Source organism: Lampris incognitus, chromosome 10, assembly GCF_029633865.1.
Source record: "Lampris incognitus isolate fLamInc1 chromosome 10, fLamInc1.hap2, whole genome shotgun sequence".
NCBI lineage: Eukaryota > Metazoa > Chordata > Actinopteri > Lampriformes > Lampridae > Lampris > Lampris incognitus.
In genome coordinates, this window is record NC_079220.1 from 52,353,195 (window position 1) to 52,364,373 (window position 11,179).

Sequence of the window (11,179 nt, forward strand, 5' to 3'; positions counted from 1 at the left end):
TGCCATTGTGTCGTAATGGTCCCCGGGTGAGGCAAAAACACAACACAGAGATTCTTTAAAATACCATTTTACTGCATGTCAAAGTTTCTTCTGACATCACTTCCTCATTCTCAGGGGACTAATTAATGAAGCCGCATCGTCGCGACTTCATCTTCCAGTGTGCTGTCTGGCGTAGGCAGGGCGGTGGGTGTTGGATTTGCAGTAGTTTTAAAAAGGCTAAAAGGTCACAGTTCAAGTGAAGTGAATCTCCGTGGCAACTACGCTAGCGTCCCAGCGCTGTTCGTACATTTGCACCACGCCATGGCGGTTTGACCCACCACACCTAATGCTGCTAGGCGTCTCACTCCCCTGATGAGCCCCTCTGCTTCAGCTCAAGCCTCCTGGCCCCTCCATCACACCTCCCGTGGGGGCAAACAGCCCCTAATCCTGGGCCGAGCCAGTCAGGATAGCTTGTCTATGTTGGCTAGGAAGCGCTGGGCCCACCATTCGTCCAAATCAATGGGCACAAAGTCTGGGAAGGAGAAGGACGAGAAAATGTAGTCATGGACATTTAGAGACAGGAAAACATTAGGAAGGAAAAGCCGCCTTATTGTATTCTTACAACGAACTGTGTTCTTACAAATGTGTTCTCTGCATTCAACCCATCCTATTGTATAGGAGCAGTGGGCAGCTGCAGCGCCCGGGGACCAACTCCACTCCTTCTTTCCACTGCCTTGCTCAGGGGCAAAGACAGGAGAATTAACCCTAACGTGCATGTTTTTTTGATGGTGGGAGGAAACCGGAGCACCCGGAGGAAACCCACACAGACAGGACCTGGGACGGCCTGGGGTTCGAACCCAGGACCTTCTTGCTGTGAGGCAACAGTGCTAACCACTGGGCCACCGTGCCGTGCCGCCCAGTGGCGAGCGATGTCCGTTGCCTACAAAAACTGGTTTGTTTTGCGAGATATATGTGTACACGATGCCTTGCAAAAGAGATCACATGCCTTCAACTTTGTCCACATTGTTCCGGTGACAATTCCAAATTCTAACACCGGATTAATTTTTCCTCTCTTCACGAAATTACTCAAATGTGAAGCAAGGAATGTTTTCATTGGAAGATTTTTCTCATGTACAAATATTCGTCGCCAGAGAGTCAATACTTCGCAGAGAGGTCTGTGGCGGCAATTAAGCTACGGGTCTTCTCGGGCACGATTGTACGGGCTCTGCACGGTTTGATTTTGAAATCTTGGCCCGTTCCTCCGTGCAAATATGTCCCAACTCTGCCAAGTTGCACAAGAGAGCAGCAGCAAACAGCACTTTTTACATCGTACTACAAATGTTTAATAGGATTTAAGTCGGGGCTTTGGTTCGGCCTTTCCAGAATATTAACTTTTTATTCCTTTTTGCTGTGTGCTTCAGGGTTGGTTTCCTGGTGGGACACAACCCTTCGCCTTAAACACAGATCTCTTGCAGACTGAAACCGGTTCCCCTCAAGGTTTCGACGGCATTTGGCTCCTTTAATCTGAAAAGCGGCCCAGTGGTATGACGCTGCTTCCACCAGTCTGGGTGGTAAAGATGGTGTCACCTGGGTGTCGGGCTGTGTCTTGTTAACGCCACACTAAGTGCTTCGCTTTTAGGGTCAGAAAACTCGAGTCACGTCAGATCCGGAAATCTTCTAAGAAGTCTCAGATTTTGTCACATGGCCTCTATAGCTTCACGTGTGAGATAGTGTTGGCCTGTTCCCCATCTCTGGACAGTTTCTCCAATTTCAGACAATGTGCTCTTCAACACCACGAGTGCTGTAGCTTGTGTCTTGGTCACTTCTCTAACGATGGCCCAGTATGTCCAGTTTGGTAAAACTGGTCCAATATTGGTAGTCGTTTTTTTTTCCAGTGAACTTATGATACCTCTAAGAAGGTTCAAAACTTTGACAATCGTTTCGTGGACAATCTGTTTGGTCGTCATGACAGCAGGAATGATCTGTTCCTCACACAAGTCATTTACATACATGTGCAATCGTGGATGAATGAAGGTAGATCTCATTAACACCCCCCCACCTTTTTCTCCCCAATTATATCCGGCAAATTACCCCACTCTTCCGAGCCGTCCCTGTCGCTGCTCCACCACCTCTGCCGATCCGGGGAGGGCTGCAGACTACCACATGGCTCCTCCCATACATGTGGAGTCGCCAGCCGCTTCTTTTCACCTGACAGGAGTTTCGCCAGGGGGACGTAGCGCGTGGGAGGATCATGCTACCCCCCCCCCCAGTTCCCCCTCCCCCTGAACAGGTACCCCGACCGACCAGAGGAGGCGCTAGTGCAGCGACCAGGACACATATCCACATCTGGCTTCCCACGTGCAGACACGTCCAATTGTGTCTATAGGGACGCCCGACCAAGCCGGAGGTAACACGGGGGTTCAAACCGGCGATCCCCGTGTTGGTAGGCAACGGAATAGACCGCCACACTACCCGGATGCCTAGATCTCATGAACATGTTGATGGCGACTGCTCGAGAAAAACTGAAATACACTTGGCCTCGGTGAAGCTGTCAACAGAATGGGGTGATTAATTGTCAATTAAGTAGTCAAACAATTTGTTTTTGTTATTAATGTGATTCCCAAGACATCTGAATATTTAATTACATTTAGGGAATTACTTTAATCAGAGTTGAAACAAATGCTATTCAAATAAGTATATATCTGTGTTGCTTTTAAGGCATAATGATGGGTGGACTTTTATTTTTGACCAGACTTTTATTTTGATAAGTGTTGGTCATAATTTCCTGTTGGTCATGTTGAGGCCGGCTGAATTTGTCCAACGTTTGCGGAAGTTACAACGCTGAGGAAATGCGAGACAACCCACGCTGTAAACGCCACAGAGGCAATGTCGTGAGTAAATGATGTCATTGTTATACTTATAAGTTGACGTTAAAAAAAGTTATTTACATGAAAAAGCATTTGATTTGTTTGTAATTAAAAGGGTGTGGTGACCCACATCTATATAACGAGAGACATTCACCTAAGAGGACGGTGTACCTTTAAGGGAAGAGGCGAGGGGTCAGATAAGGCACTTCCGTTTCCGGTTCTCAGTTCAGCGTCGTTGTCGAATGTATGACGTGCTAAGTTGGAGCTAGTAAACTACCTCGACTACGTCTACTCTCACGTCTCCTGTCTCGTTGTTTTCTAAGTCCACAAGGGGATCCTTTACATTTGAAAAAACGCATGCTTGCAACAAAATGGTGATTGTGTAAACTACTAATAAGACACGTTAGCCCCTAGCTAACGGGTGTGACCCTTTAGCCGAGCGGTTAGCGACGTCGCCTTGTGGCGCAGTACACCCCGTGTCGTATCCCGCACCGGGCAAGAAAATAACCGGTTACAATTGTTTATATTGTAACGTGCACGGATAAACAGACTCCCTTGTCGACTGGTTAACGTTGGCACCCGCGGTGCGGGAGATCCGGGTTCGCGTCCTGTCAGCTAAAGGGTCCGACCCGTTAGCCAAGTCTACTTATTCGTGCACGTTACACTAGCCCCCTCCATCGGGAAGCGCGTCCCCGCGCTTCGGCATATCAGCTCCCTAAAGCCTCTGTGCGCACGCGCTTCCGATGGTCTCACCATCCCACTTCTGACATCAATGTAGCGAATTCGGGGGGCAGTCGGCCAGACCGTCACAGCCGGGACGTGAACTCGGATCTCCCGCATCGCGGGCGACAACGTTAACCAGTCGACCAAAGGGTCCGACCCGTCACTGCTTATCGTGGATGTTACACTATATTGGTGTGGGAAGCGCGTGCGCCCAAAGGCGTGAGGGAGCTGATATGCTTGAGGCGCGGGGGGAGGAGCTTCCCGAAGGAAGTGGGTAGTGTAACGGGCACGGGTCGGACCCTTTAGTTCGACAGGTTAACGCTGTCGCCCGTGGTGCGGGGGACCCGGGTTCGTGTCCCGGCTGCGGCGGTTCCCGGGTTGCCCCCCCCCCCCGAATTCGCTACGATATTCTTTTCGCTGTCTGTGTGAGATGGTGTAAAGAGCCACAGTAAACGGCAAGTAAAGCTTACTGCGACTCAGGGCATCATTTTGTCGGGAAGAATTTAGCTAGTTGGATAGCTGCAGTTCCTTCCTGCACTGTAGTGAGGGTTAGGGTTAGGGTTAGCAATCACTAACCGCTCGGCTAAAGGGTCAGACCCGTTAGCTAGGGGGCTAACGTGTCTTATTAGTAGTTTACAGTAGTGAAAAGACACAGAAAAGCTGGTGTTGTACTTCGTGGTAACATGGAAGAAAAACAAAGTGACAAGATTTCAGTGGCGAGTACAAGTTCACGGTCATCTACTTCGTCAACTAGCTCATTAATAGACGCTCGCGCCATTTCAGGCCCCCTGTAAATGACACCTTTCAAGTAACCCCTAACAATCCTTTCGCCACAAGATGGCGGCCCTCTGTCTTTCCAGATGAGCCACTACATGCAAATAATACTAGCCACCCTACGTTAGCCAAAGACGGTTTTGATGATGCGTATGTGCCACCAGCAATCAAAGTGGAAAATCAGACTCCACGTGGAGAATGTGACCACAGGAGAAATTGAAAAATATGTTACACCGACTTAAACAAGTCCGCACAGCCTTTCCAGCCCCAGTTAGCCGACAGCTAACCACGGTGGACCCGCGAACGAACACTTGGCACAGTACTTAGCTCGCCGCGACTTGCTGAGTTCAAGTTTATACCGATTTGACGATAAGCCTGAAAACTATCGTGCTTGGAAGTCGTCATACGGCAACGCCATTCAAGGACTAGGCCTCACAGCCACTGAGGAATTGGACTTGATGACTAAATGGCTCGGTAGGGAATCCAGCAACCGGTCAGCACATCCAGTCACAGAACTCAAAAAGGCCTGGGAACGTCTCCAGGAATGTTATGCAGCACCTGAAACGATCGAAAAGGCTCTTTTCAATCGGCCTGACAATTTCCCAAGCATTTCAGGGAACGACCATATGAAGCTCCGGGAACTAGCAGACCTGCTAATGGAACGACAGTGTGCCAAGGAGGATGGATACCTCCCAGCCCTGTCCTACCTGGATACTGCATGCGGGATTGAACCCATAGTTGCAAAACTACCCTATGCGGTTCAAGAAAAATTGATTTCTGTTCAAGGCACAAAGACGAAAATGGAGGACAATTTCCACCACTTGAATTCTCCACCAGGTTCATATGCTATGAGGCACGGAAGAGGAATGACCCCGGTTTCGCTCTCCCAAGTGCTAATGGCTTACCTGAAAACCCTGTCTACAAAGGCACAAGGAACCCTATTTCGGTTCACAAGACAAAGGTTTCCTCAACAGGTTCGAGCACAAACAGTCTGGTGAAAAGTGTCAATGACCCAAACAAACGCTGCCCAATACATGGCAGGCCACACCCCCTCAAGCTATGTAAAGCCTTCAGAGCCAAAGATCTGGAGGACAGAAAGACCTTTCTCAAAGAAAGAAGAATCTGCTTTAGGTGTTGTGGCTCAACCACTCACTCGGCGAAGAACTGTGCTACTGCAGTTAAGTGTACAGAGTGTGAGAGCGCCTATCACGACTCTGCTATGCATCCGGGCCCTGCACCTCAAATCAAAGCTCCCTCAACTGCACCACACAATGGCGGGGAGGGAGAAGATGACACCATCACTGGCCAGAGGACCAGCAGCCAATAGATGACGTTTCCCTATCAGCCTGCAATCAACCAGTATGCGTTGCACCTGCGTATTGGTTGGCCTGTGATTATGTGCACCTGTGCTGGAGACTATTTAACAGGCTCTTTTGCAGACATCTCTGTTGAGTCTTAAGAGAGGCTTCACGTCGGTCTGCAGAAGCGCCTGTATCCTGTACTCTCATCTGCCTCCTCTGTGTGAGAGAGAGTGTTTTGCTTCTGTATTTTATGTTTATTCTAGTTTCCATTATTGCCTGCCCTGTTTGGCAGGAGTCTTTTGTTATTGGGTGTCTTGTGGAAGTCCAGTAAAGAGACTTTGTGCTGTATCAACTGCCTCTTCCCTGCAACTGGGTCCAAATACACAGCGTTACAGCAAGACTTGACCAGACATGGACCCAGAGCAGAGTTGGAGCAGTTGCGCACCGCCATTACAACCCAAGGTGCAGTTCTGGGTGAACGGCACACCGAGCTGCAGTTGCTGGAGGTGAGCGTCCACTCCATCTCCAAGTCTGTTGGAGAGATCAACCCCATGCTTCAGCGGCTGACAGCGGATCGCTCCCAGCTGCAGCAGGTCCAGGCTCAACAGCAGCAGATGATGGCCTCCATCAGCAGCCTTACCACCGCTCTCAAGCAGCCACAGCCTGTCTCCTGGTCTGGGAGCACAGAACCCGCTAGCTGCCAGCCTGCCTACCAGCTGGTAAACCACCAATCGAGGGCTGGACCCACTCTGGGGAACCCGCCTGGCCAGGGGAGGTCCCCAGAGTCTCCACCAGGCCCATGTTCCTCGACAGCCGGCCGACGTCCTGTCCGACTACCAGTCGCCGGTATTTCTGGTAAATAATTTCATTGTGATAAGTTAATGTTAGTTATTTACATGAAAAAGCATTTGATTTGTTTGTAATTAAAAGGGTTTTATTTACCTTTTGAAAAAACTCATGCTACCAGTAAAATGGTGATTGTTTTCATTGTCTGTGTAAGACGGTGGAAAGAGCCACAGTAAACGGGCAAGTAAAGCTTACTATGACTGGAGTCGTCATTTTGCAAGAAAGAGTTGAGCTAGTTGGATAGCTGCAGTTCCTACACTGTAGCGAGGGCAACATAACATCCTTAATGAACTTTGCAACACAGAAAAACAAAATCACTGATGGGAAATGAAAACTTTCTGTAGACACCATTTATCATGTCTGGTGATTACTCTGCAAAACATCGATTTGGAAAAAAGCCTTAAGTTCAAGCTGGAACAAAAAAGCAGTTTGATGTGATGGAAAAAGGCAATTAATATTTTCCAGCACTGTTTAAAAACGTGGTTTTCAACCTTGGTTAAGATTTTGGTTCTGGAGCAATGCTCAGGAATGAACAGTTAAACAATAATTTGAAATCCCTGCCCCCCCCCTTTTTTTTTTGCTGTGTTAAACTGCCACTGCTGGCTGAATCACTGCACAGAGGATGCAGATCATTTGATGAACCCTGACCTGAGTTAACTTTGTCATTTTCACTAGGCTTGTGATTGGTTTGGACCTGGTCAGGGTAAGAGCTATTGAGAGTGACGGCTAAGCCATGAGGAGAGACCGTTCTGTCCCTCCACCAGATAGCTTACTTCCAGAAGGGACCATCAGGTGAGCACTTACACTAATCCTCGTTTGGCTAACGGTCATACACAGATGAGACCTACTGTCCAGGCTGCAAGGGTATCTAGGTTGGGTATGTCGCCTAACTCTTTTTACAGTTTGCACCAGTCAAACGTTCAAGGTAAGTGTAAAAAAAAAAAAACTCAACTTACTACTACATATGACAACTACCCCAACATGAAAGCACAAGAGAAATTCCTGCAGATAGTGTTGCTGATGTTTTTCACCATTGGGGGGATGCAAAATTGACCAACATGTGGTTGAGGTTTTGCTGCTTTGACAGTGAAGGAGTCAGTGTGACCCGGTGATATCATGTAAACGACGGAAAGGACACTGTGTGCTAACCGGTGCCTCCGACCCATCTACTTAATCTGCAGAGGATTCTCAGCTCAGCATGCAGGCTAATTCAGATGGCCCTTTAGACATGCAGAGGAGCCCGTGTAGCAAGCGAGGGGAGAATGAAAATGATAGCACCCTACAATGTCACCTAACTACTACTACTGCTGCAACTACTAATACTACTGCTACACTAATACTACTAATGCTAATATTACAAAAACAACTACTGCTGCTACCACTGGTAGTCTTGGTAGTGGTGGTGGTAGTACTATTACTTCCAGTACCAAGACTACTACTGCTCCCACCAAGACTACCACTACTGCATTATAACAGCAGTAGTGAGGGACAAAGGGTTGAGACTGGGCTGGCAATGTGTGCATTCAAGAATACAACGACCACATAATGGAGGTGGAGTATGTAATACAGACTCCAGCCCTGAGAAGCTATCTCAGAGGGTGGAGGAGATGTGGTGTATGAGAAGGGGCAGATCCTGAAGACCAGCCATACTCACTGTCCATGTGTGGGCTGGGGGTGGCCTCTTGGTAGTGCACTGGTCTCTGGGCCCCCTCTGGCCCCTGGCCTGACCCCTCCTCCGCCTGCTGTTCTACCTCCTGCCACGCTGACAAAACAAACGCACACACGTTTTATGACCCTTACACACACACAATCGATACCATGAGCCTTTCCAGTCTCCTGACAGGTGTTCAGAAACGCCATTATTTGTCATATTGGACCCCCCCCCCCCCCGATGAATCACCGGTAATTATAAGTAGTGGGTGTTTCAAGAGGACGAAATGGGTTAACTGTTTACTTTTGGTTCAAAACTGACAAAGCCATGCAGAGAGCCACTTGCGGTTCTGCAGGCCGGTGGGTTTTGTCAGGTATTCCAGCCATCTGGACCGGGAGGGGGGGGGGGGTGTTTTTAGACCCGGGCACAAAAAAGGTGAACGTATAATTGACTACTTGGCCGAATAGAAAACTAACGACACTGTGGGTCCCAGAGGAGCGTTTTGAGAGCCACTGCTGTAGGCGACCGGCACACCCACAGTGTTATCTAGACAAAGTCCAGGAGGGCGGCTGCTACAAACAAGCACCTCCCCGGGCACAAGTTTGGATTTTAAATAATGCAACTTGTCACCTGTTTTTTGTGTGTGTGGTGGGAAGGGGGGGGGGGTGTCTTAGGCAGCTGGTCACAGCTGTTTGAGTTGTGGTTTTGAGATATGTTCGCAGTAGAAGTTGGATTGAGAAAGTGAGATAGAGAGGAGGGGGGTGAGGGGAGTAAACGAGAATCATTTGACGGCGAGCTAAAGTGAACAGTCTGCATTGAAAGGCGTCGGGGCCTAGTTTTTGTCCTTGTCCACTCGCTGGCAAGGTCGTTTAAGTTGTTTATGAGCGCTGGGGGCAGGGCTGGGGACGCCGGCGACTAACGGCAACCACCGACAATATGAACTCCCACGCCAGGAGACGACTTTATGAGCCTGCCAACTTTGTAAAGAACAAAACACAGAAAGACCCCTTGCAGTCTGGACGCTTCTGCTAGACAGCAGGCGACCAGGCCGCCCCCCCCTCCTCCTCCTCGAGGGGCTGGGAAGCCCAAAAAGGCTGGTTTTCCCTCGCACATGTGCCTCTGTATAGGTCACAGGTTTTACAGTATGCGGGTGAGGGCGCAGGCGGCTCGCTGCAAGGTGGCTATCAGTGTGGGAGCAGCTGTGCAGGGCAGGCCATGGGAGGGGGGGCAGCACAGCTGCTGGGGGAGGGGAGGGGAAGGGAGGGGGAGGGTTGCCATTGTTTCTATACACGCCGAATAATGACTGACAAAACGGCAGGAAGATAAGGCACCAAGAGCGGTGTCTAGATACAAGGCCGGCTCTCTCGGGGGCCGTGAAACGCCACTCCGGGCGGGCGTCTCGGGCTCCGGCGGCTCTCCTCGCCTTTCCAGCCGGGGCCCTTGGTCGTCGTCTTACCCTCATAGATGAACTTGACGTTGTCCTCGTGTGCGGGAGTGAAGGTCTCCTCCAAGCCGCTGTCCGCCGGCGGCGTGGGCGCCGGGTGGTGGTACTTCTTGCCGTTTGCACGGTTGAAAACGATCTTTGGTGCGGGAAGGCTGGTTGACACAAAAACAACAAAACACAAGAAGACAAGTCTGTCACGCCTTTCTGCAAAATACTGGAGCTTTCCTTATTTATGTGCACACAGAAGGTAAATGAGGACCGCAGCATGGGGGAGGGGGGGGTTATGTTGAAGAGCTCTGCTTATTTGACACTGGGGAGGGGAGGGGGGGGCTTCTGAACGGGAAGGCCTTGGGCCTGAGTCAGACAAGGTTGGTTGGATAAGGTGGGAATTTGCAAACAGCTGAACGGGGCGACCATGTGCCACCTTGCTCCTCCACAAGGTCACGCCAACGCTGGGCTCCGTGGCGTGGAAATAGCCGAGCCGTTGGGGCCAGGGCCTCGGGGAATGCCCCGCGTGTACTGCGCCCTGCACGGCAGCCCTTACTGCCGAATTCAGCCTCCGTGTGAAGCGGACTCGAGTAAATCTGGTCTTACCTCTGGACCGTCACACACACTTACTCGGGCATGCACCAGGACGTCTGCTTGTGCTTGAAGTCGCTTATTTTGTTGTCGATCTGCTGCGTGGGACCTTGAAATGCAGAAGGGGAGAAACACGTCTCTCTGTTAGAAGGCGAACTTTCGGTGAGACGCGCGTGCGCGGATGACTGACGTGACTAAAATGCTCGGGAGGGCTCGGACGTGTGTGTGTGTGCGCGAGACACGGCTCCGGCACGCGCGTTTTAGCGCTCGTTGCACCGCGATAACCGGCGTGCGAGGGCACCTCCCGTGGGGCTCACCTGTCCGCCGCTGGGTAACGAGTTTGCTGGGCCCTCGGGTAATTGTGTACATCCTGCGCAGACGGGAGTCCTCGTACGCCGAAGTGCGGCACTTGGACGTGCGCCGGAGGCTTTAATTCGCAGGTACGTTAGCCCGGAGAGGAGGGAGAGAGGGGGAGAGAGAGAGAGGGGGGGGGGAGAGGGGGAGAGAGAGAGAGGGGCAGGCCTGCCTGCCTGCTGCTGCTGCAAAAGCGCTTAAACTCAAATGACGATTAATCCCCAAAATGAGATATAAGATCCCTCCGGGTTCCGGGTCTCAGTACATCCAGCCGGGAGCAGTCCCGGTCTCGTCGTTTGGGGAAGACGCGGTCCTAAAGTAGCACCGGTCTCTCGGCACAAGTCCGCTGCGCAGTCGTGGAACCGGACCAGCTGTTCAGGGAGCCACCGCGCAACATAATCGTGTTGCCGAGCTGCAAAAAACCCCCCCAAAAAAGCCCAAAAGTCCCCCCCCCCCGCGGCGCGTCTCACCACGCGGTCGTCGAACGCGCCACCCCCCCCTCCCCTCTCTTCCCCCCCCCCCCGTCGCACGGTTAGACCGGTAACTCCGCTTCCTCAGGTGTCCGCGAGCGGCACAATGTCACGTCTGGCGCAAGCGGCCTGTCACTCGGGAGACACGGGACGCACGATGTGGAGACGGACGCGCCACTCCGCCGCCGACG

General features: G+C 51.1%; 1 protein-coding gene across 1 annotated transcript; it reads right to left on the reverse strand.

Annotated features, from left to right (window-relative positions):
- Positions 1-57: 57 nt before the first annotated feature.
- LOC130119685 (MAPK regulated corepressor interacting protein 2-like) lies at positions 58-11,087 on the reverse strand. The gene is made up of 5 exons (XM_056288277.1): positions 10,482-11,087; positions 10,204-10,273; positions 9,598-9,737; positions 8,145-8,252; positions 58-511 (listed from the first exon to the last, which is right to left on the reverse strand). Exons 1-5 carry the CDS (start codon positions 10,531-10,533, stop codon positions 441-443), a joined length of 441 nt encoding a protein of 146 aa, XP_056144252.1. The 5' UTR covers positions 10,534-11,087; the 3' UTR covers positions 58-440.
- Positions 11,088-11,179: the final 92 nt, after the last annotated feature.